We start from the raw sequence: 27,567 nt of genomic DNA on the forward strand, positions 1-27,567 counted from the left end.
AAAACATTGTAAACAATTAAACTCAACTTTCCATTATACCTTTTATACACGCAATGCATTTTTAAAATCCAACTTATAAAGGTTACCAAATCGAAACATGGGTTGTCCTTTATCAAAAATTCATTATTTTATATACAAGGGTCGTCCCAAAAGCATTAATTAGGAGATAATAAATTTTACTAAAGAGGGTTGTTCCAAAATAGCGTATAATATTTGTCTTTAAAAGACAGAATGAAAACAAAATGGTACGAACATTAGATATGATTTTCAAGTGATCCTTTGCAGATAATGTCCGTAAACAACATGACTTCTCATACAAGATTAAACTTCAACTTCAATATAGTGAATTCTTTTTATTTTTTAATTTCATTCAATTGTTATACAATTTCTACTCTTAAACAATATTTTACTAGCCCTTTATGGTCTTCAAAAATTAACCTTGGAAAGTTTACACATGTATACACATGTCATGTATTTTTATCTATTATAAACTTCATAAACTTCATTACAATGCAATATGATACTCGAATAATGACGATTATTTGATTAATATAATATATGTATATAAGTATATTAATATAATTTAACATAGGAATTTTCATGACAATTAACATACAAACAAAATTATCTTCGGTTCACACATAAGTAATGGAATGCCTAGATATATACCATGTGTATCAATTTACACAATTTAAACGTTTATTCACCAACCATATAAGCCAAGCCATAAATATATACATAATGGATAAACATTATTATGAATAATTACTTCGTACGACAATGCTATGGATGGAAATGTTTTATGATCAACTTACAGTGGCTTAGTCACTTACTATAATATAAAGATAATATCAAATATATTTCGAACCATGGGCATGTAATACATGACATGTGAAAGATAATACATACCTAATGTAGAACTTAAACTAAAATCGCAGTAACATATGTTGCAATGCAAATACAGTCGAACCCCGTTGGCTCGAACTCCAAGGGACCGGCGAAAATATCTCGAGCCTCGGAAAACTCGAGCCAAGCGGGAATGCTTTCGTTCAGTATAAAGAAACTTTTCCTTAACATTCAGATCGAGCCAACGAGAAATTCGAGCAAAGCGAGTTCGAGCCAATGGGGTTCGACTGTAAAGGTTATTAGATAAGCTAAGTGAATCATTTTTAAGCATGGTTCTCATTATATTTTTCCTAAGTACATCTAGACTAACTGGTATACATGAGTAATGTTTCCGTTAGCGTTATTATTGACAGATAATGAGAGTGTGAAATATATCCATAGAATTGCTTGTGTCGGTAATCACACCATTACTAAGACATCTTACGTATTCTAAATGTCATCAGATAGTAGGTATATTACTTTACACATTATAAGTGTTGACGTGTTCATGTTTTTCAAAGAGAGGTTCGAGTTCTGAAAAAACGTGCGAGGCGTGAAAACTCGTTCGATATTTTAGCTAGTATCTCGTTAGTCAATTATTCTTTACTGTGCAGCGTATATAAGTGATGATTTTAAAGCTGCACTCTCACAGATTTACCATTTTTGCAACTTTTTTATTTTTTATCTTGGAAAGAGCATTATTTTGCGCAAATATCTGCAAACCAATGATATAAGATTGCTGACAAGAAAATCAGACTGTAGATTTTCATATTTCTTTTTAAAAAATAATGTTTTTTTGGCCATTAACGGTTTAAGAAAAATGCATGAAACATCAATTTTTGAAATAAAGTACAAAAAGTCTGATGTTTTGTCGGCATTATTATTTAGCTGGTTTCCACGGATTTTCGCAAAAGTTGGCTCGTTCCAAGACAAACAATAAAAAATAAAAATGTCAGAACGTTCATTCTGTGAGAGTGCAGCTTTAAAGGGACTAGACACCAGATGATACCATTGCAAGAATTTTTATACAAAATATTTCATAAAATTGATATCGGTGTGTACAATGCATTGAATCTTATGGACTGATGTATCACATGCATCTATCGCAGTCTGTGCGTATTTTTTCCAGTTCGAAATTTAATGGGTTTGTCTACCACGTAAATCCCAGTAAATTTTAAAAAAGCGCCAGTTTATTTCTTTGTACTAATCGCGTGACCTTCATAAGCTAAATATACACACTATAAACTGGGAAACCATTATGCGCTAATTTTTAACGGGTAAACTCAGAATATTCTTTAAATCATTTATCGGCCGCATCCTAGTTTGTATTGATAATTCTAGGCTTGTTTCGAGGAAATACTGTAATTGCCGATTTGGGGACCATTTGGTGTCTAGTCCCTTTACAGACCCTTGTTCTACACCAATATATACATATACTGATATCAAATATTAACTTTGATCCATAAATGTAACACATACTTTGCAACATTATTGTTGAACAAAATGTGTATAGCTCGACACCTTCTTTATTATCAAATATTTTCACTTAAAACAAAGTGTGATCAATGATTATAATGGTTAATATTTGATATCAGTAAATGTATATATTGGTGTCGATTTTTTTACATTTTCTTCTCAGTTTAAACAAATATAGTAAACATATATGTTTTTGTTTAAAAATACGAGACTTTATTAAATTGCCCGTGGGCAAGATAAGGATTTTCAGCATGGTCAAATATTTGGATCTACTTATCTAGGGTGGGAGAAATTTAGTCATCGTAACGTGGTCTTAACATGCTGCAAACACTTAATAAACTGTTTTTATAAAGAAAGCGTACGGTCAGAATCAACTCGGACTTATAATGATGCAATCAAACGTTCCATCTACCGTCGACTCCCGTTGGCTCGCACTCCCAGGGACCGGCGAAAATAAATCGAGCCTCGAGGAATTCGAGCCAAGCAGGAATGCTTACCTTCAGTATAAAGAAATCGGTTCAATACATCGAGTTCGAGCCAACGGGAAAATTGAGCCAAGCTATTTCCTAACAACGGGGTTCGGCTGTATGTGTGTTATTATTACTTATGTCTTCATACATATATCAACATATTTTTATATGTTTGTGTTGTTACATTTTAACAAACACACACTCGACACAAAATATACACACGAGTTTGCACTATGACTAGATTAACAATATTTGCGATTCTTATAACATAAAATAATTATACTTTATAAACATTCAGTTAATCTTTGTGACCAGAAATACTCACTAACTGTTTGGCAAGAAAGTTTTAAAAGCACGCCATACAATCCATTAATTCGAACAGCTTGTCCGAACTCACGAGTTCATCGTGCTGGAAAGGGAAGAGGGGCTGTCAACCTATGGTGGGGTGTGTCTGTCCCACGAATTCTTCATTAAACAGACTAGATCAATCTGAATCGAATTCATTATATCACCATCCAGCGTCCATCGCCAACCAACCTCCGTCGGAATCAAGTCTTCCAAAAGCACGAGCGCGATCTACTCGTGAAGCACGTGTCTTTTTAGATTTAAAGATTCAAATGTTGTTTTATCTACGATGATTTGTAAACATCAGTAAACTTCCACGTGGTTTGAATTTTGACTATAATCCGGATATCCTCGGCCGTTATCCGGCATATCCGGTGGCATCATGCGGCCGCCCATTGGCCCTACCATCATGGGCGGCATGCCGTCCATCGGCATCAACTGTGCGCCCATCCCCGGCGACCGGCGATCAAGGAATCCATGTCCGGGTCCGCCCATCAGCCCGCCATACGGGCCCCAGCCGTCCATCGGCGGTGAGCCGGAAGGTCCGTGTGGCGCGTGTGGTCCGGGAAGCGATTGGTCGTGGTCGAGCGGACTGGAGAACAGGTCGCTGGAGAGACGTCCACTGTGAACGGAGCCAGGATCCAATTCTTCTAAGTCAGCTGTTGTATATAAAGAAAGATATATCTGGTTGCCTTAGAAAAAGGAACATCAAATTGGCAAAACTATATTCACAAGAGATCTTATTTTGGGATATTGAAATATATTTGGTATCTAAAGTTTTAATAACATGTCAATATATGTTTTATCTCATATAATTATTAGTTAAAGCAAAAAGAAAAAAAATGGATTATCACAATTCCAAATTAATAAGTGTTTAATAAATAGATTCTGGGACTTCAGTGCAGAAAAGAAAGAGTTAAACATAATGAGCGCGATAGATATCCCCCTTCCCCTGTTACAGAAAGTGTTCTTACGGTGGTAATCAGTCATGCCGTCCTCAGAGCGGTCGTCGCTTAGAGAGGAGTCCATGTCGCCCCCTTTCTTTAGTTGTCGGAGATAAGGGGACCAGCGCTGCCGTCCCGCGTCTTTCTTCAGCCTCTTCTCCTTCGCCCGCCTGCAATGGAAAAACGTATATTATGATATGGTCTTGAAGGAATCCATGTCGCCCTCCTTCCATAGCCAAAAGAAGGGCAACCAGCGCCTATTGCTTGAGTCACTCCACTTGGCGTGTCTGCCGGAAGTGCATCCATACATGTGCATGGTTTGAATAACATGAAATCCACAAGATAAAAAACGTTGATCAAATTTAAATATGTTATGGCCTAAACCAAATTATAACGCAGCACAGACATATGGATATGAGTTGGCATTTCAAATATATTGATTAAATTCATCCTCGTCTAGACAAATACGCGTATCATATTAATACGCATAAAGACAAGCGGTGTACACTTGTTTGTTTTTTGCTTACATTATATCTGAATTGAGCTCAAATATAACGAAAGCTTTGAATATAATAACGCCGTTTCCCTGGTAGAATCCAGTACCTATGTCCATTTTGGGAGGCCATAAAAATGTTCCCATTGTGGGAATCGAACCAACAAGCTGTCCGGTGAGAGGCGGTCACCTACACCATTAGACAACTCTTTTCCACTTATCTACATCTGTACCTGTTTTGGAACCAGACTTGTACCACCCTCATATCGAGACCCGTTTCGGCGCTCAGCTGTTCGCGCACGTGTCTGGCGGGCTTTGGACTCTCGTTGTACGCGCGCTTCAGGGCTTCCAGCTGCTTGGCGGTGATCGTGGTCCGTGGACGCTTGCTGGCGTCATCCAGGCCGTAGTCGCCAAAACCCTCTGAAATAGGAACATGGAGGTGGTTATTATTTTTGCTTAAGGGTTTGAATATCTCGAGAAATCGATTGATAAATCAGCCAATCAATCGATCAGCTCATTTATAAATCAGTCAATCGATAGTTATAATGAAAGCGATCAATCAAACAGCTAGGTTTTTTATATACTAACCAATAAGCTACCAGCCAGCCAGCCAGCCAGCCAGCCAGCCAGCCAGCCAGCCAGCCAGCCAGCCAGCCAGCCAGCCAGCCAGCCAGCCAGCCAGCCAGCCAGCCAGCCAGCCAGCCAGCCAGCCAGCCAGCCAGTCAGTCAATCAATCAATCAATCAACCACTCAATCAACCACTCAATCAACCAAGCAACTACGCGTTTTAACTTATTAGCAAACCAGGTGGCATTAAGAGAAGTATAGTTTGCAATCATAAATGTGCATGAAGAACTGAACTTAAGACTTTACGAGCCCGCACATGTATACATATATTTCCTCTTGTAACCCAATCTTCAACACTCATGCGAAAAATAAAATAAACTATGGAGCAAAAATCGCAATTCTGCTTCATGTTCAGGGTTTTATACATGTTTATGAGGTCGTTGTGCGCATTTTCGACTCCTATTTCATCAATATCTAATGACGCCTACATAAAACAAACGTCATTAAATGATGGCCATTTATTTACCACATGCTGGCGTAAAGAATGCATCTTTGTTAGCTAATGACGTGCACAGCAATTTAAGATAAAATAAACTGTCATATATTCTAAAGGTTTCTTACTGCGCGTATTGTATTACATTCTTTTAAGATTTATATTGTTTATTACTATAGTATAAGAACATTTTAAGTACAATTGTTTCTCGAGTGAACAATGCGTGTGGTATAAGGGTGTTTTTTACGTTACCGTTTAAAGTATGTTATTGTTTAACGATACGGTTACAGATATATCATATGTTTAGGTCGTAAAGAAACTTAGAGAAGACATTAAATCTCATTGTATGCTGTAAAACAACACTTGTCAGGTTGTGTTGAAAGAAAGTCACTGCACTTATGTTGGTTTCAAACATGCGGGAAAATAAAGGTTTAACCTGATGTTTAACGTTAAAGAGCATTTGCCTGAACAATGGGGAATGGTCATGATATGTGACAAATAACTTCTTAAGGATTGCATTCTCTTTCATGCATTTTCTTAAGAATCAGAAGTTCAATTGACAATAAACTATTGACGTACACAGAAAATACCTTTTTAAAGCTACGATAAAGAATGAAAATAAGTAAAATGTATAAAAAAAACAATAAACTATTGACGTACACAGAAAATACCTTTTTAAAGCTACGATAAAGAATGAAAATAAGTAAAATGTATAAAAAAACAATAAACTATTGACGTACACAGAAAATACCTTTTTAAACCTACGATAAAGAATGAAAATAAGTAAAATGTGTATTTTTATATATTTTTATGAAGTCTCTGATAAGATGGAAACAAAAAAAAATGAATATAAAAAAGAATATATTTTTTTATTTTTTTTATTTTTAGACTCACCTTCCCCTCGGGCCTTAGCAGCCTCGTAATCAGTTTTGCAGACCAACTTCCGGTCCTCCATTAGGTAGAACTCGTCCCCCGTATTCAGCTGCCGACTACACATGAGACAGGCAAAGCATTCCAAATGGTAAACGTTGTCCTGGGCACGCCTCACTACTTCCGTTGGCGGAATGCCTTTATCACATCCGGCACACTTCGTACCGAAATGTCTGAAAGATAATTAGAACATGTTATGATTTTAAAACTCAGAAAAAGGAATCATAGAGAAAAAAGGCTAATACCCGACAGCGGACAACGTATATATTATTGTAATTCGCGTTCTCTGACTTCTCAAACAAAACTTACTACGCTTTAAAGCTGTACTCTCACAGATATACCATTTTACAACTTTTTTATTTTTTGTCTTGAAAAGAGCAAATATTTGCGTAAATATCTGCAAACCAATGATATAGGATTGCTTACAAAAAATTAGATCGTAGATTTTCATATTTTCGTTCGAAAATTAATGTTTTATGGCTTAAACAGTTACTAAAGGTTTAAGAAAAATGCACAAAACATCAATTTTTGAACTGAAATATAAACATCTGCGATCTTTTTGTCAGCAGTCTTATATAACTGGTTTCCATGGATTTTCGCAAAAAAAATTGCTCTTTCCAAGACAAAAAAAAACACACACAAAAAACGGTATATCTGTGAGAGTGCAGCTTTAACATTAGACGTTTAGTCATTCCTAACACTTGTGACATGTACACTTAAGAAGGGACAGAAGTGACAAGCACGTGTGACGTTGTGCATTAATTTATTATCAAGGTATACAATTTCTATTACAATCAACACTTGTGGTCATTGTTGGCACGTCCTTCGAATTTCTGTGAAATACCCCTGATAGAAAAGATATAGAAATAAGATGTAGGACAAAATGTAGGATTGTATTGTTTTGAATTCAGCGTTGTTTGTAGTATTCAAATGTATATAATTATCAAGTTGCAAGCGTTCGTTACCATGTTAGGTGTGACATGTTATAAGTCGGAGCTTGTTTGGAGCGTAGTTTACATTTTTGCCATCTATCGAGTTCATACAAATTGTTCATTAAAATGGTCATTTTCTGATGGTCAGACAGATTAGAACTTTTCCTATTTTTGCACATTTTGAAGCATGGCTGGCATTAGTCAGGAATAGTTCTATTTTAATAAAGGATGTACCTATAATCGTTCAACTGCTTCATTTGATCAGCGAAATATACAAAAATGTATATAGAAAACGGACAGTTATAGTTATAATTAAGTATAAAAATATAAAAAAAAATCATATGCACGTTCTTACAATTGTTGTGATTGTTTTGGATAACCTCTATTTATATGTCTCTGAGTTGACCATAACTAGGGTAAATATGGTAAATCAGTTGTTTGTAACCTTCCTTGCACAATACGGTGCTTGTTTGACGAAACTTGTGAAAATGTCAGTATCCGGTACCTATCCTGTTATGCAAATGTCTCTGATTTAACCGAAAGTATGGTCAATTTGGTAAATTAGTTGTTTGCAACCTTCCTTGAACAAAGCGGTTCTTGCGTTGACGAAACTGGTTTATGTGTCAGTATCCGGTAACTTACAATTTCATCCCCTATCCTTTTATGCAGATATTGTTTGTCTGCCCGCCGACAGACTGACAGTACGGCGTAAATCCGTGGTTTATGTTTCTCCTATCGTCCACAATGTTTATACAGCCATCTCTCTCTTGCCCGCATGAAAAAAAAACCGTTGGCCTGACTTTCTTAAGAACATGTTAATGTTTCAGTTCTCACTAAAACAAATATTTGGCGTTCTAATACAATTATACAGGAATGTATTTTGTCTTTATTTAAGTGTTGATGAATGATTAACTGGGTAAAAAATGAGGCCAAATTTAATTTGCATTTGGAAGACGAAGTCAAAACAAGGTATCATTTCACCAAGGGAGCGAGCGGTCAAGTGGTATAGTTGTCCGCCTCTCACAGAAGAGGTTGTGGGTTCGATTTTTTTAGCGTAAATAACATTCTCATGGCCTTTGAAAATGCTTAGCGGTACTTGTTTTTAGCTAAGCAACGGACACCAGTGTGATTATGTATATTATAAGCTTTTCGACGGACTTTAGTGTGATTTTGTATATTAAAAGCTATTTCCACGGACTTGAGCGTGATTACAAATATTATAAGCCTTTTCCGCGGACTTTAGCGTGATTTTGTATATTAAAAGCTTTTTCCGCGGACTTGAGCGTGATTATAAATATTATAAGCCTTTTTCGCGGAGTTGAGCGTAATTATGTATACTATAAGCCCTTTCCGCGGACTTGAGCGTGATTATAAATACTATAAGCCCTTTCCGCGGACTTGAGCGTGATTTTGTATATTATAAGCCTTTTCCGCGGACTTTAGCGTGATTTTGTATATTAAAAGCCTTTTCCGCGGACTTGAGCGTGATTATAAATATTATAAGCCTTTTTCGCGGAGTTGAGCGTAATTATGTATACTATAAGCCCTTTCCGCGGACTTGAGCGTGATTATAAATACTATAAGCCCTTTCCGCGGACTTGAGCGTGATTTTGTATATTATAAGCCTTTTCCGCGGACTTGAGCGTGATTTTGTATATTATAAGCCTTTTCCGCGGACTTGAGCGTGATTTTGTATATTATAAGCCTTTTCCGCGGACTTGAGCGTGATTTTGTATATTATAACCTTTTCCGCGGAGTTGAGCGTGATTTTGTATATTATAAGCCTTTTCCGCGGAGTTGAGCGTAATTATGTATACTATAAGCCTTTTCCGCGGAGTTGAGTGTGATTTTGATGGTTACCAGCTTTCGTCACAACCGATCTAAGTATTAAGCCATATATAGTTTTAAACTTCAAATACAAATGCTCTTGGCACATAATATGGTGACAAACATATATCAACACATGATCAGGATACAATATAATCTCATACGCAAATCATACAACCTTATGATCCCACCAATATATTTTATAGTCTAATATAGCGGCGTCAATATTACCCGTATTTTCTTCATCAAGGGGGAGGACGTAATTTGCAGGCATAAAACAAGTTTCAGTGCAACACAATCGTGAATTAGTAAGGAAAAAACAAATAATGGTAACAAGTTTTGTCTGGTACGTGGATTGCCCTTGTAAATTTTAAAAGTTTGGTATCATAAATTTGAACATAAAAAATATTAAACATATTGTGGATCATGTATTATAGCTAACTAGGCAAATGGCATATCTGTGCATGATCTTACGGTGCTTGCATGTATAAATTTATATTTTCCAAACCTGCTGGTTATCACATGACTGTTCACGTTGTTTGACCGATTTTTTACTCCTTAACCCCATTTTGTTTATTGCAAGCATATTACCCACATAATCCACCATATTTTGGTGACAATGTAAATTTTTGCATCCTTTCCAAAACACAGATTTCTACAAGCTTCTATATTGTGCTGTTTAAGTAAATGAGTACCACTGACTAACGGGAATTTAATGCATGACTGTTCATTGCAATCGGAGCTCCTCGGCCATTTTCAATCGGAAACAACCTCGGATGTATGCCTGTACAGTTGAAGTAGTTTGTCAAATTAACAATACTATAATTACAGTGTTATAGCGTGTAATATTAATTACTTAGTTCAAATTAATTCCCAGTTATTACATAAATAATTAAATGTTTTAAATTAAATAAGAATTATGTTTTTCGCCATATACTGGACGCCTATATTTAAAAAAAAGAAAGAAAGAGAGTCCACTTACATTGCAACAGTTTGTATCAGAATCGGTATATTTTCCTTACAAATCCGCCATTTTGTTTGCACCGAAACATTTCTTTCACTTAATGATTGCATGGAACGAAATTAATCCCTCCCCCTTGCTTGATTTCATTGCTGTATAAACATCAAGAGTTATATTATTTTTCAATTTTAAGTTATGCAAAAAAAGTTTGAATTGAACCAGAACGTTGATATTACTGACGACCACTTAGTCAAAAGATACGCCTCATTTAAACTTTGTCATATGTTTTTTTTATGTTAAGGGATCATTAATTCAAATTTGCAAATCGTGCATTTTACCTCACGGCTATTAATATGTAGCTGAATTATTAAACGTTCAACCGAAGCAAGCGTTAATGGTACTTTGAGACCATCGTGAACCACCGTGAAAATTAAAACATGAACTATATTTCAAATTGAAATCATTGCACGGTTAAACCCAGGTTGTTTTCTAGACGCAACCAAGGACAAAAATAAATACTACATTGTATTTAGCTATTGGTTCATGCACAAGATATATAAAACGGAGTTAAGACAAACACACATAGGTAGTTTCAACTTTTTTGTATTAAGATAATTCTATTTAAGTGACACATGTATAACATGTATGTCTTTTCTTTATTATATTCTATGAAGGTGCACTGTGTAGGGCTACAATCAAAAACATTCATGTTACGTTAAGATTTTATTAATTAGGGGTATTTTTCCCCTTTCCCTACCGACCCTTTGTTTTCATCCCAACCCTACACGTTGTTTTTGCCCTAATGTGGGCTTTTGTTCGTTATCTCCTAAAATAATGTGGATAAATTTTTAGTAATTATGTTAAAATTGGATAAAATTTCATATGTCGAATTTTCGACAATAGTGATATAACAAGTTAAGGGTTTAGAAGGTGACCCGATATGTGATGTACGGGGAAAAGGAAACCATATCCTGGTCCCCGTGTATCCCATATCGGATCACCTTCTAACCCTGTAACGTATATATCAATATATCACGTCAATAACATGTTTACATGTTTCAGTTTGTCATCGGAATCGGAAAAATGTCATTTTTGTACGATATAAATTTTTGATGACCCAATAAGGAGAAATATGGGGTCACCACGTGACCAGGCCTGGACCAATGGCGTTGCGTCATTCATGTTGGAGGCGTGATCTACCTTGATATAGGTCGGTATGGTACAGAATCGCGGTTAGTCTAGTGGTAATACACTTGACTGTCAAGCCAGTGGTCGCAGGTTCGATTCCCCGCCGCACCACTAAAAATACTAATCGTCTTTCGGGAGGGACGTAAAATGGGGTCACGTGTGACAGTGGTATACCCAGACGCACGTTAAAGAACCAAGGTAACTCTAACCAGGATTAAATTCTGTCTGTGCACAGACACAAACATAAAATGATTACAACATGAATCTTATTGGAATACTCTCTGAATGGGCAAGGCCTAAGTGCAAGTATAAATAAGCTTACAGACCACCTCATACGGTTTTATAAAAGTATATTAGTATCAAACGACCCTGCTCTTTTTCAGAACAATAACCTTTATCATTTCGATATTGACCAAAACTTCATATATATAATAATCCTTAACCGTTGCCTTCACAACGCCAAAATACAAATAAGGAGAAATTTAGCAACAATCCGTGAACACATTATATCATCTTCCCTATCTTCGGCATCCTCTAAACAGACACAGGATAATGAGACCCCCCGGGACCTAGCGTTAATAGGTCGGAAAATGGCGGCCCGCTAAAATATTTATGATATTAGTAGGCACCCGGGCTCAATTTTCACGCTCTGATGTTGGTTGTTGTTCACCAGGGTGTAAGTCAAATGTCATTTCTACTTCCTGTATCAGTTTTGTTTATTCTCGTTAAAATGAATAAACACTATATTTAGTCATTTTCCGTTCGTAGCATGTTTATAAATAATGTATATACATTTAATGTCGCGAATTATATCTAGTGTTTTAGAGTCTGAGTGTATTGCAAATGCATTAGCCAATATGCCTATTTAGCATGCATTTATACTTAAAAAATAATGGTTGAATAAATGCTTGAAAATAATGTCTTGATCTATTTATTTATTTATTTATTTATTTATTTATTTATTTATTTATTTATTTATTTATTTATTTATTCATTCATTCATTCATTCATTCATTCATTCATTCATTCATTCATTCATTCATTCATTCATTCATTCATTCATTCATTCATTCATTCATTCATTCATTCATTCATTCATTCATTCATTCATTCATTCATTCATTCATTCATTCATTTATTTATTTATTTATTTATTTATTTATTTATCTCTTTCATTGTTTTATTATTTCTTTGTTGGTTTTATTCATTTATTTATTTAATTTATCTATTTATATATTTCCTTTTGTTTTTTTTTATAATTTTTAACAGTATCTATTTAGCAAATTGGATTATGTTTTATAAGAGACAGTTATCCTCATTGATTTGAACAAGCCAGTATAAATCAGTTGTCAAGCCAGTATAAGCCAGGGTCAGTTGTTTAAAGCTTGCAGTATAAATATTGCATATTATTTTTATTTACCCTGTCAAAGAATTGCGCGACTCTAGTTTTTTTGGTTGTATTTGAGTCAATAAAGGTCAGTCCGTGTCCATTGGCTGCATTATGGCTTGACCCCACGGCCTTAGATATTGAGAGTGGACTTGCATATATAGTCAACCTATGTCGTTAGATGTATTATTTTAAATGACTCCAGATTTTTTCCACTTAACTCAGTTAAAAAATCTGAAAAAACCAAAGGTCATAATTCTTTCATTATTAACACCACACACGTCAAGTTCCATAGGAGATCAAAAACACCCCACCCCGCCATCTGTTCCCTCCCCAATACACAACAAAGTTCAGAGACATGCGAAACACTCATTTTTCATTCTCATAATTCACTGCACATGTTTTTAATTATTTCATGATCATTTGTTGACAGAATTATGATCGATAAATCGATAACGGTATTCAGAGATTCCGTCCCGGTGATATTTTCTTCTGGTAGCCGGCTTTTATCATCAATGATTTCATTACACTAATTACGTTGATATTACTGCTGATTGTAGATAATGCCCCTTTAAAGAAACCACGCGGCTTTGAAATAAAGTTGAAGCCAATGTAGGCGAAGGTTCAGTTTAAATGTCAATAAAATTGATTAGGAAAATAGTTAGTAAACAAATTAAGGTAAATTTCCTGCAGAAATTAAGTTGATTTACACCTTTAGAAATCAGATCAATCAGCATGTTCAAAGATTAATTGTTTGTAAGGCCACGAAAAATTAAACAAGTTTTCGACAACATGGAAACCCAAAATGCTGACAATTGATAGGCACGATGGATTGTTATACTGGATGGTCCGTAGTTTTACAGGTTCGGTCCAATCATTATTTTATACATATTTTTCGTCCGAAGATATTTCTGGTTTTAAGCTAGATATTAATCATAATCCAAGGCAGATCAAACGCAACAATGGGTTGTTGAAGTCGACTGTTTGCACCTAAATGTCGACATTTACTCCTGACTCCATCGCTACCCCATACGATTTAAAGGGACTAGACACCAGATGGTAAAAAAACAGAAATACAATATTTCTTCAAAACAAGCCCAGAGCTGTCAATGCGAGCAAGTAGGTGGCCGATAATACATCATTTTACATATTAAAAATTAATCACAACAATTATGTTGCTGTCTCATCTGAGTTTCCAATTTCGCATAATGGTTTCCAAGTTTTAATCATATCTGTGTATTGCTACAAATAAATATACCGATATATAATTTTAAACTTACTGGGATTTACGTGGTAGATAACCCCAGTAAAATTCGAAATGGAAAAAAATGTGCAAAAACTGCGAAATATGCATGAGTCGTAAGCGATGTAAGTAAGATTCAATGAGCTGTACACAACGATGCCAATTTTATGTAGGTCTTTGCCCATTTTCTTTCTTTTTTTGCAATTGAATCATCTGGTGTCAAGTCCCTTTAAAGAACAAGCGCAAATGGCTGTAAGAACGACGAATGATTTCTGGAACACGTTTTGTAATTATGACCGATATGAATATTGAGTCCTTTTCCCCAAATACTGAAAATATTGGTACGAAGACCATTACCTGAAGAAGTCATCCTTGCAATAAACATGGTCGCCTTTAGAGAAGCATTTGTCCGTGAGCTGCACGTGACAGTCCGCGCACTGGAGGCAGCGCGCGTGCCAGCAGCGCTCCAGCACCTTGAGAATAAACCGATCCAGGATTGGTTCCCCGCACCCCGCACACTTCGGTATCGCCGCTGGAAATAGAAAACAGGGAACCATTACAATACATTTCAAAACAATAGTAACTTTGGCTGACTAAAATATTAGTTACCATGACTCCCTTTTCATATCCCTATATCGTCCATCGCCCCAAACAGGCCAATCATCATCGTCGGATACCCCCGATACACACTACGCTATGCTTCGTATGAAGTTACGGAAGAAAGGACCGTGGTTGCCGACGATGGCCTATCATATACATACACATCTTCGGCATCCATGGCACTTTCTTGCTATACATTTTATACACAACGATACATTTCGCCGTCGTTTATCGGGATTATTCGACAATGAGAAGGATTGGCAAATAGCTCAATGAGTTAATGTTTCTTGTTATCATATACCCGACTTTAAATACAGATTAGTGTATCATGTATCTTGACATATACGGCCATCAAAACAACTAGCGAATTATAACATATCGCAAGTTCCAGTTATGTTTTGGAATACTTAGCCAGCGTCAAAATCGATAAGGACGTTTACTTGTAAAATGAATAAAACTAGTGTATTTGTTATTTTTGTTATTATATTAATATATCTCCTTACAACCAAGAATGAACCGAATGTACGACACGCTCGATAATAAGATGGTCTTATCTTCACAAATGCCAGTTTCATTCCAACTAGATGTACGACCTGGTACTGAGGAGGTGTTTGAACGATTATGTCTTTGTGCATCTGTCATGGTTTTGTTCAAACAAAAATATTTACACCTCAAATTCCATTCCTTAATTGAACTGCCTTTCGGACTCCACGCACTTTGACCAGCCCAATTGCGTTCATACCCCGATAATTACATCAACCCCGCAATTCATTCCTTAACTGCCCTGTTATGCAATAGAAGTTAAGGTCAAGCCACAGACGCGTCATACCGGAATACATTAAAATATGGTACTTATAGCGGGAAAGTTATATCACGTGTATTAGTGCCTTATACCGAGCAGGTTGAGAACCAATAGGTCTTTATGCAAACAGTTCGGGTACCGGACGAGGACCTCCCTGTATCTCACTATGTTCTCCAGATCTGTTTATTTCTGGGTTTAACTAAGGATATTGCAGTGGCTCTTAACCCATGTTACTGATGACATTTAAAATATCATAAGCCGTAATGTGGTCACGAGAGTGTCAATACTTATGTTAAAAACTACAGAAACAAGCTCAGTAACCACAAGCTTAAACATAAACCCCGTTTAATGGCACAGGGTAAACGCCAAAGACATAGAACACAAAAACAAAAAAATCACAAACAAGAAACGTAGAACAACAGCACAAAACTCCACAAACAACACAGTGCATATATACTATATAAAAGTACTAGGTATGTTTATCAAGGATTGTTAGGATCCGCCTTGGAACGGTCACTGTAATGTAAATTTACTGGGGGTTTAAACCAGTTTGTGTGCACAACCTCACTCTTAGGCGGCTCCATAATGCAGCCAATGAGCGAGGGCAGACCTTCATAAACACTTTCAAGCAAAAAGGACTCCGTAAGTTAATCCCTCAGCATTCAATGTCGTTGATTAATTTACGTTTCGGTACGGTTACGATTTTGAACCATGCCCGAATTCTTTAGCTATGTCAATATTTACTACGGGTCCAAGTTATATTTTGTCTAAATAACATCTTGCGTAACTCTCGATCACGCCATGAAGGCGCTACGGGAGCATAAAACTCGCAACGAGGATCGTAAACAAAATGGTGGTGCCAAAATACGCACCTTGCACGCGACCTATATTGGCTTGAGAAGCCATGCCGACGCTAGGAGGATGATTTACGTTTTACGTAATTCAACTAAATCCCCTGAAGTTCCGTGAGAATTTGATTATAGCGTCCTATGATTTGCGACACGCTAGTCTAATTTGTAATGAACGTTTCAGGCTTTCTGTTATTTCATTTTATTTTTACAATTCTACGAGCTTTATTTCTTTAGGGTTCTTACCCATGTTTTCATAGACAGCAGTGGCGGTTTTATGGGGGGAACAAGGGCCCGACAACGCCCCCCCCCCTCCCCCAGTTGGCCGGCAAATAAAGCGTTTTTTAACCTTTAATTAACACCTTAACAATTAAAACGCTCATACATATACAGTCGAGCCCCGTTGGCTCGAACTCCCAAGGACAGGCGAAAATACCTCGAGCCTCGGGAAATTCGAGCCAAGCGTTAATGCTTCCTTTTTGTAGCACGAAAACGGTCCTTTACATCCAGTTCGAGCCAACGAGGAAATATAGCCAAGTGAGTTCGATATATATACGTATATATATAATGTGTTTTAACGGTTGTTCCTATCAGCATGAATTCCTGGATCCTCCACTGGACAAGTCAATCTCAAAGGGTTGGTTTCACTAAATATCATTACTAACAATGAAAATCCTTGAATTGAAAAAGTTTTAATTAAGAAAAAATCCTATACATCTCTGTACAAAAAAAAGATCGTTTCAATTAGCTTACCTTTTCCAGCCGGCATTGTATGAGAAAAAACATCACAGTTTTGATAATTGCTTTTCCATTCTTTAAAACGACGGAACCATCTGCGAAAGACTGTTACAATTATCACAGCAAAAATAAAGCAATAATGGTATTTTCAGTGATCATAGAATACGTACTACATATTTGTAAAATGCGAATTGCTTATCACTTCTATACTAAAATGGACTGTATGTTCTAGAACACATGTGACTTGATTAAATTTTGAGCTGTTTCTCACCTTTCAGTGGAAGAAAGAGGGAAACTAGCGTGGTTCTTAATTCATAATTAAAGAACCAAAAATAAATTCATGAATCATGAAACATACGTTATTACTAATGCAATAGCGCAAGATGAAATGTCATGTATGAGTTAAATTATACAAGCGAAATGGTCAATTACCTCTGACTGTCTCGTTAATGTTTATTGCCTTTCTAGTAAAAGTTATAGTTTTTTTCGATACTAGAAACTGGTATCAATTCAACATGAATTGAACTTAGTGTTGACTTAATTAGTAGCATTAATTACACAGGAAAATACAGCATTTTATACTTAAATAAGAAAACAACAGCAACAACAACAATATAACATTTTAAGCCTTTATTGTTAGTTTTAGAGGAACTCATATCACGTCAAATTTATTTATTTAAGCCGCCCCTGGTACAGGTGTAAAATACTTTAAGTAACAGAAGTACCAAAACTGTAATGGTGATAAAAAGAGTGTGACGATACCAAATGGGTCGATCCATCAGTCTGTGCGCTTTGCAATACGACCTAACTCTCACATAGATCGACGCCCATAGTCCGGCGGCGTCGTTAAATAAAAGTACACCCCAATAATGACTCATTTCCCACGTCCTCTTCAATATTACTTTGCACGTACATGCTAATCATATACATACGATATGGATCTACATATTTCCATCGTTTGTGAAGATCGAAGCTTTTTAAACAGTTTCATGAAACAATATTTTATAGGAAAACGATCGTAAATCAATACAGAAAAGTTTGATAAAAACGTCCAGATGTTTTATCGGCAGAGCGTGACAATCACACGTCGCGAATATCAATCATTTGCAATCATTACGACTGTTAAAAATTTCCGCCTCACCGGTTTAATGGCGGTGTCTTGGATGATAACAGCGAGACATAGTCCTTTTTATGTTTTATACCCACCCATTCGATATCCCTGCCCTTATTTGAGGTATGTTTACTTTTACCTCATTGTTTTTCGTACGGGTTTCCATCGATTCAAGTGTTGTCCTCACTAGTATAGCAAATGCCGTGTGAGTTAAGGTGCACACATTTATAAACAACGTATATAGATAGTCCCCGTTTGTAATATTTGAATTTCATTTGATGCATTTTGATATGTATTAATCAAATGTGCACATTTTCATCTGGCAAATTATAACCCTAACAATGGTTTGCCCGTCCGGTGGACGATAGGTTCCTGGTTAGGCGGACATATAGGGAACCCGGTGACAACAATATTTTGCCGTCTAAATCCCGTGGGTGTTCCCCCACTCCCCGCAAGGCAGAACATAGATTGGTGCATTATAGTGATTTTTTCGAGGGTCAATACAATATTAGGTACACACCAACAATATTCTGTCTTGGGTTAAAATAATGAATACTGCAAAATATAACCAAAGGAAATCCCCTAATACGAATTGGTTTGGGGCATATTCCAAATCTGATCATTTGTGCACTCAAACTGTTGTGGTTTTGGTTTAAACCTAACTTGATTTAAAACAATTGTGAGGAAAGATGTGTCAAGTTATGCTTCGTCACTCTCGTTGGCACGTTGTTTCGCGAGAGTGTAGCTTGGGGTTGTGTGTGTGTGTGTGGGGGGGGGGGACCGAGTAACGCCGGAGGACACCGACCCCCAACCAAACTCAATTTGTTGTGGTTTCATTTAATGTTGTTATAATCATCCCTCTCGGAGAAAAATATTAATCTCTGCTTTTGTTTAAATCATTTTCATTTTATCAAATATATATTTTCATAACATATAACTGATTGATACATATATTGAATAACATATGTATATATGCATATCTTCTGTATAGGAGGAAATAAAGATTTGATTGATTGATTGATTGCACAACTCGGAAAAATCAGGGACCTTCCGGTACTAAGATATCTTGTGGTCTGTTGCTACAAAACTATGATTATCAACTTCATGAATCGCAATGGAAAATACCGGTATCATATTCTGACACATCATTTCCACAGAAAATATTGAACTTGAGAACTCTAATAAAAAGTGTCAAAAGAGCTCGAATTCCGAGACAGTTTCATAACAGATGTGGTCTCAGACTCGGCGCGTGCTTGGCACGTGCAGTGCTCGTGAATCTATTTTCATTTATCCCTGCTTTAGAACGTGCAATAGAGATGCGTTGCCTAGGATCTACCGTTTAATCCTTCCTTCCGGTTGCTGCAAAAGTGTGCACGTGCATGTCACGTGGTTTCATCCCGCCCTCTGGCGGGGTAATTGGTATAATTAACCGGGAGCATTTAGTAGGGTAGAAAGTCAAATGTCGCCGTCTTCATGCTTGTCAACAATGTAGCGCAGAGCTCGTGGCCAGAACCGGAAGTTTAAAATTATTTGTTTGTCAAAATATTTAAGGTCGCAATTTAGATTGTCAAATGACGGTAGAGCTGAAACAAGAGCCGTTGTCATTAAACGTCGTTCTAAAGTCTTGGTTAGATCTGAAACCATAATACATTTCCTACCACCTTGTGTTAATTTAATGACTACATTTGTTCAAATTATTATAGTATTTTTAATGTTGTTTATGCATACGAGAATTTATTTAACCTATGGTATTATAATATTAAATATTAGAGGTACTTAAACTTCACATGCAGTGAGCGAAACTTATTTTTAGATGATTATCAATGAAATTGATGGTTGGAAGTAACCCACAATTTAAGATGCATTATTGTAATGAAATTGTAAAACATATCTCTGCAGATTTTCCCAAATCAGATTATTCATGCACCTAACAGCTTTGTCAACAAGCTAGCTCCAGTTGAAGATGTGTTCGTAAAAATAGATTTATTTCTTTAAGTAGCGATGTTGCACTATCAAACACTGCAGATTTAACGGTTAAAACCCACCAGAGCCGTTCGGTTTGACAAATAGTGATCGAATTCACGGAATATCAATATATATTAACGTCAACTTGAATGAATAATAAGATTTCAACACAGTGATTTGTGTGGTGTATTAATCCTGGATACATTGATGGGAAATGAATTACTCCGCTGAGGAAAATAGTTCCGAAAATCAATGGCGTTTCGAAACAAAACGGTGAATTATATTTGTTTTCCAAGCAAAGATGTGTCTTTAAAATCAGTTTTATTACTGTATACAGCCGGAAAGTCTGATAAATGATTTCTTAACCATCGTAAGACACGAAACATCGCTAGAGGAATGACCCCGGGCTGCTGAATGCACCATGTAATTTAGTTGTATGTAACATTGGTTAGGTAACAGAACAGACGATAAATATCTACTGTACGGTGTATACTTTAACATGTATTGAGTGATTTTATCAACAGTCGTTATCAAAAAACTCATATTTAAGTCATAGTTTTACTTTTGATGAAATAAATCAACTTAAATACCAAATAGTTTTTCTTATTGTACCTAATATTTGTCCCTCGAAGTTTAGCGATCAAAAGCAATGCCGTATAACTTTCAGATGAGCGAGTTTTCCCCGGAAGCACCACAAGCGCTTGTTTGTATAACGAGAGCTGTGAAGCGCTATGTCCGGCATTGTGTAGGCTTCCGGCGGACACTGAAGCCATGTGGCGGCCGGATATAGCCGTAAAGGAAGCCTGAATGCAGGCATGGGGGAAAGGCGATCGGGGTTTTCTATTCCTTCTCTTAATTGTCATGAGGTTCAGTCTGATCTTAGAAATATCAGATTCTACAATGTCTGCACAAGGGATTCGTCGGCATGACATCCATAATAATTTCAACGGTTATATCGGATAAAATTTCTTCTTTTAGTTTTTTGGGTGAATTAAGAAGTGGGATTCGCCAAACATCTCCCCGGGTCTGTATTTTATGCCCCACCCCTTCCCCCTTTACAAACTATTGCGTAGACCTCCCCCCCTCCCCCCAAAAAAAATAAAATAAAAAATAAAATAAATAAACAACAACATAAAAACACACACACAAAAACAAACACTCACATACACCACTCTGTTAAACTTATTTATAATTGTAAACATTACACTTTCAAGTATTAAAATAAAACTTTGTTTTCAATTGTGAAAAAAATATGACTATAATTTTCACATTTTTGAAAATCGTGATTAGCGAGTTTTGTGGTAAGACAAAGCGCAGTTAATAATAATGTTCAAATGCCATAGTATGGCAAATGCCAAGAGGAAGTCAAGTTTATGTGTTTATATAAAGTCTGATAGTATCTTAAGATATATCTGTTCCGGCCGGTATTTGTTATTCTTTTTACAGGTGTTTACGGCGGCAGTTTCTTTGATGTTGTTGTTATCGCTTATTGTTCACCGTGTAGCGACCATTGTCTCACTATGTCACGCATTGTCTCGTCGCACCTGCTCACGTGACTTTGATCCGGCTCAATGATGACGTTTGGGTCAATCTGTCAATCAAGATCGCTCTAAGCCGGGCTGTAGCCTGTTGCCATAAGCGGATTGTGCACTGTCGCCATGGCGACGCGATAAATGTTCCAGATATGGACGTAAAATCCGGGCCCGGCACGCGAACCTTTCCAGGTAAATTTCTAGATAGATGTCCGGATATGGCGTTATGATGGATTAAATGTAAAACTACAATGATGGCTTTCATCACGAAATCTTCACAACACTCCGTTATTACAATTTCCATTAGCAACAAGTCCGATAAGCTCAAATCAGGTGTTACATACGCGGGTTTCCAAGCGACTGTAACGTATTAAATTGTTTTTAATTATTCTATTTTTCCGACAAAATCAAAACACATATCGCAACTACTAAATTATTAATTAAATATGTACGGCTACATGCGAAAAGAGTTACTCCTTTACACGATAAGGCATGTTCTTTCTCCAGTATTTACGCAGCAAAAATTGCATTGAACTACTTCCGTTTTATTTCTGGTCATTTTAAATTACCTCCCAATATTCGTTTTGTTGTTCAACTAATTTTCGTAAGCGACGAATATTGATTTCAAAATGAAAGTCTAAGTTCAATAAGCAAAATTCTGATTTTAAATGGGTTTCTAAAACAAAACTAAGTACCAGCTATATTCGGCAGTGCCTTTTAGTGCGATCTACCGTATGTATTACATTACCCCCCTCCCCCATGTCTGTGCCTTTTCACGAGCCGACCTACCCTCCTTTAAGTCTAAACCATCGATCTTCTTGATGAATAATTGATGGAAACAGAGGTCTTTAATTAATATAAGAGCTTTGTTTCCCGGCCAAACGGATTACGAAGACTATCTGTTCTCAATTTTGGTGTTAATTGATTCTTTTAATTCCGTAAAAACTAAACCTGTCATAATGATCTTAAGGAGTAGTAGAATATATACATGTACGTATGGTACATAAAGCCACCCTTAATAGGTTATATGTTTGATGTTTTCCTACCTGTATTTTGAGATGTGGGTCACAAGAAAGATCGGTCCGTAATGACACACGAAACAATAAAAATTAAAAAAATATGGCCACCATATGAAAGTAGCGTAAGTAGCTTATTTCTATAAGTCAAAACACAGACTTAAAACTTAAGTTTGATAAATGGTTTATATGTTTATGTTTTATTTAAAGTTTAAACACTTTTAATGGAATGAAAAATATTCAACTCACAGAAAAGTGAGCTTAGCTTAATCCTGTTTTAAGGGACTTAAGATGTTTCGTGAAATTGCATTTTGAGCCCATAAAACTACCTTTTCACCGATATTGACATTCAAGTTAACTTGGACGGTTTTTATGGCCGGGGTGGGGGGTATGGGGGGAGTGGGGTGCCGATGGGGGACGCCCAGCACCCCCCACCCTTAAATTTGCTAGTGCATTAACATGGCGACAAGGTTCAGGTTCAGAAAATGTAACATTCGTTTTATACGTCACAGGTGATAGAAAATGTAATACTGTTAAAGAACCTCATTTTGTTAGTTTGTAGTTAGCCTCTCGTCAATGTAAATAACGCACAAAACATATTAACCAGGTACATGTATATATGCTATCTAGTTTGCTCTTTGTGTTGTGGCAATGCATTCATTGATTATGCTAACACAACTATGGCTTATTTGACTTGACAATTAATAACGAAATGATAACGCGCATTTGGATTTGGAAACACATTGGATAAGCGGCTTGTAACAAGTTGAATTAGTATAACACCGAATAAGACAATTTGTATTAATTACTTTCCAATAAGCTTATTTGACTTGATAATTAATAAGGAAATGATAACGCGCATTTGGATTTGGAAACACATTGGATAAGCGGCTTGTAACAAGTTGAATTAATATAACACCGAATAAGACAATTTGTATTAATTACATTCCAATAAGCTAGAGAACCATTTCTCCCACCCTAGACAAGTATATCAAAATATTTGACCATGCTGGAAATCAGTTTCTAACCTAGGGCAAAGAACCCGCATATTAGATAAATTAAAATACATTTTTAACTTTATTTTGGTAATATGAGGTGGTTGAAAAAGAATATTCCATGCCCGCTCGTGTGAGATAGGTTCATTCCAACCCTCGCGCAGGATGTTCAGCGGAAACTCGGTTAACTTCGCAAACAACCTACACTTGGGATTAGAATGAACCTTTCTTACACTCTCGGCCACGGAAGATACTTCACACTTAAACTGTTAGGCGACATTTGAATGGAACCACTATTCCAATTATTATTTAATACTATTTTTTTCTTGCGAATTATGTAAAAAGTATATCTGAGAGGCATAGGATCACTAAGGTTCATGCGCAGCCCTGCATATTCGAAGAAATTGTGCTTGGAGTCTATGTTAGGCTTAAATATAAGCCTTGTATAAAGTTTATGTTTACACACTAATATGAACGCTGGTGAAGGATGCGGCCACTCCGAAAAAAACAAAAAAACTATTCTCAAATTGATGAAAAATCGCAAAACGCCACTTAAAAAAATAAATCAGGACCTATTTTGCATCAAGTTTTTCTTCATTGATTTTTAAAAGATGAAATAACATTATTCATTATTGCCCATATAAGGTTTATATATTTTATTTTAACGTCTGTTTCAAATATCATAATGGCCCTTATTTTTTTCTGGAAAATAAGTGAGGCCAAAACAACCCTTCAAGAAATTACTATTTTGTAATATATTTGATAAATATTTTATAAGAAAAACATTTAAATAAAATCACACCACATTTTCACCTTAACTGATTTTCAATTTGCTGTTTATATTTTATTAATTAAGTTTCATATTCATGCGATGGCATAGTTTAAAGTGACACTCGTATTTAAAATCAATACCTATACATATATATAACAAACATAAATTATGAGTGATTAACCTTTAACTACTTACTAAATAATGCGTTTATGGAAAATATTAATAACTGATAATAAGATTGTAACCGTTTATTTCATAGCTGAAAACGCACAAAATATCAAATGCCTTGTGGGGCCTAAAAGAATTACAGTGATTAACTATCGACTCATAAGGTAAAATACGGTGTTTTCTGCACATTTCTTTCAAATTAAGCACGGTATCCTTTATAAGAACCATTGTTTTAGATAAATTCTCGTCCTTTTCGGTAAATTAAAACAATTGTATTAATTGTGGTACATCTTATTTGGGACTATGGGTGTATCTTTAAGCATCATTTAGAAGCTGTAGAATTACGATATGAATCTTGATCAATACATATTAAAATGTCGTTGAACTTTCGCCCATGACGAATTATTTTAACAGATGGTTAATATGCTGATTCTCCGATCCTGATGGGTTCTAATATCACGAGAATTGTGCGATTCTTTTTCATATAAATTTATACGGCGCAGTTCTAAAACATCATTTATAATGACGTTATTCCCCACCCGCTCCCGCGTATAGAATATTTATATAATTTCTACCAAAACATGCGCTCTAAATTAATTTGAAAGTCTGGGTACCGAATAATTTTAGTTATATTTGTGTTTGCGTACCGCATACCTCAATTGTGAGAACTAAATATCCATTGACACGCTTTGAATACTGCGTACCAAAACAAACATTATCCTCAAATTGTATCATGTCAACCTACTCATCCTATTCAGAGCTAACTGCTCACCTAAATATAATCATTTAAAACAATCATAATCATTAAAAATTGTGAAATTTGGTTTTCGTTTTAAAGCAAACATATTCTGAACGTTTATTTTATAATCATTATATGAAATAGTACGCAGATGTTATTTAAAATTGTATCTCAATAAATTACAAACTAAGAGTCCACATATCAACTTGATAAAGGTGGATTTATTTTTGTATTTCGTCTTGTTTTTATTAAGTTATTTCTATTAGCCAGGGAATACACCAGAGTGTAACGATGCCTTTTGTTAACCGCTAATAAATCAAAACCTCTCCGTTGCTAATCGTTTTCTGATAAACGAAACCGGTCATATCCTTTGTATTTTTAAAGATTTCTTTATTGTTACCATTATTTATTAACGGTACAAGTATGGTTTAATCAATTTTCTTGTCTGCAATTTGCAATGCTGATTGTTTATAAATAATAAATCAATAATCGAACCGTGGTATCAGTGTGGATGACCCCTTCCCTATTTCGGTACGCAGTACATACGGTTTTGTCTTTGCGGTATGCGGTACGCACAAACTGTATACATTACATTGCATTATTCGCAACATGGTTTGATTTGATTTACAACGCAGATTTCAGGTAAAAAGATCAAGCTGTATTAAGTTCGCAATATTAAGGGAGTAGGAACCTTATCCTCCGATCTAACCAAATTCGGGTGAAATACTTTCCAAATATATCGAACTCGCCACATATTCTAATGTGTAAAAATCAAGTCAATATTTTTACAATTTGATAATGTTGTATTTATATAATTGATTGAAGGTGTGAACACTTCGAACACCACAATGATGCAAAACATGCATGTACAAGTCTTACAAAACTAGTGTCATTGCTGTTGCAGCTGCTACTACTTCTGTATTGGTGGTGATGGTGATAGTGATAACGACGACGATGATAAATATGACGATGATAATGACAGTAGTGGCTGCGGGCTAATATTTCTGCTGTTTGAGATTATGGTGTCAAAGGTGTTTACATGTTATATTGTTTAATAGTTTTGATACTGATAGGAATGATAATAAAATCATCGATGCCAGTAATAACAATAACAATAATTATTGCAAGATTCAAATATACCTGCAATTAGTGATATCTTGTACATCATCTATATCATTCGCGTTGTGTCAATCTATCATATGTATCACCCCTTATTCCCAAAAATGATGAAAGCGTTCTGGGGTTAAGGTGTTAGCCTCTCACCTAAGAGGTTGCGGATTCGAGCATGACTATGGGAACAATCTCTTGGCCTCTCAAAAAAGACACCAGTATTTGTTCTACCCTGGAAACGAACTCCAGCGCGATTTATATCAATTTTAGAAGTGTTTGCAATCGAACTCAAGTAAATAATTGTTAACTAAATGCCATAAAACAGGCACATGTTGAATATATACCTAGGTCACCCTACCTTCCAACATCTTGTTCCTGCTGATCATATCCGCCAAGGACGCCGGGGGACTCTCGGGCGCTCCACCGGAACTAGCGCCCAGGAAGCCAATATGGCCGCCCTCCAGACCGACGCTCATAGCCCCCGCCAGGCCCCTAATTCCGTCGGGTGTCTGGTCAGGCAAAGCGACGATTGGTTTCCGGCGATATTTCGAGTCCAGAAGGTTCGAATGCTGAACTCTTACACCACACCTTTTCACACTCTCCGACTTGGTGAACACACCTTATATCCTTTTTGCAAGTTTGTCTTTATTTATTTTATCATTAAACTCACGTCTAAATAAAAATCAGTCTTTCTTAAAATGAATTCGTATAGTTAAAATAACTGTAGTTCTATAAAATAATACTGCACCGTAAGTTATTTTCTAAATACCTTTTCTGTCTGCAGTTCCAAGTTTCTTTGCATATTCTCTATAAGTTATTGTGCATATTTAGGCATTCCAAATATAACACATAAAGTTGCATGTTCCTGTTTAAGTTAAAGCATAACATTCCCTGCAATTAATTAATTATAGAGATATGATTTCGACAATCAGACTTTAAATTAAAAGTTTAATTTTCTTGATTATTCCATAGTCGATTTCCCTTCTTAATAAATTGTGACAAATTCTATTAGGTTAGAATGTCTCTCATA

General features: G+C 36.0%; 1 protein-coding gene across 1 annotated transcript; it reads right to left on the bottom strand.

Annotated features, from left to right (window-relative positions):
- LOC128223723 (LIM/homeobox protein Lhx3-like) lies at window positions 1-27,534 on the bottom strand. The gene is made up of 6 exons (XM_052933055.1): window positions 26,896-27,534; window positions 14,499-14,673; window positions 6,568-6,776; window positions 4,847-5,033; window positions 4,151-4,290; window positions 1-3,835 (listed from the first exon to the last, which is right to left on the bottom strand). Exons 1-6 carry the CDS (start codon window positions 27,011-27,013, stop codon window positions 3,480-3,482), a joined length of 1,185 nt encoding a protein of 394 aa, XP_052789015.1. The 5' UTR covers window positions 27,014-27,534; the 3' UTR covers window positions 1-3,479.
- Between the last annotated feature and the right edge of the window lie 33 nt (window positions 27,535-27,567).

Source organism: Mya arenaria, chromosome 17, assembly GCF_026914265.1.
Source record: "Mya arenaria isolate MELC-2E11 chromosome 17, ASM2691426v1".
Classification (NCBI taxonomy): Eukaryota; Metazoa; Mollusca; class Bivalvia; order Myida; family Myidae; genus Mya; species Mya arenaria.

Bases quoted from the DNA above. Each gene is read 5' to 3' on its own strand.
- LOC128223723 (XM_052933055.1), bottom strand. From the start codon at position 27,013: ATGAGCGTCGGTCTGGAGGGCGGCCATATTGGCTTCCTGGGCGCTAGT. The intron at 6,777-14,498 runs GTAATGGTCTTC...ATTATCTTTCAG, and splicing joins TGCAAGGATGACTTCTTCAG to ACATTTCGGTACGAAGTGTG. The intron at 4,291-4,846 runs GTACAGATGTAG...TTTCCATTGCAG, and splicing joins CAAGTCTGGTTCCAAAACAG to GCGGGCGAAGGAGAAGAGGC.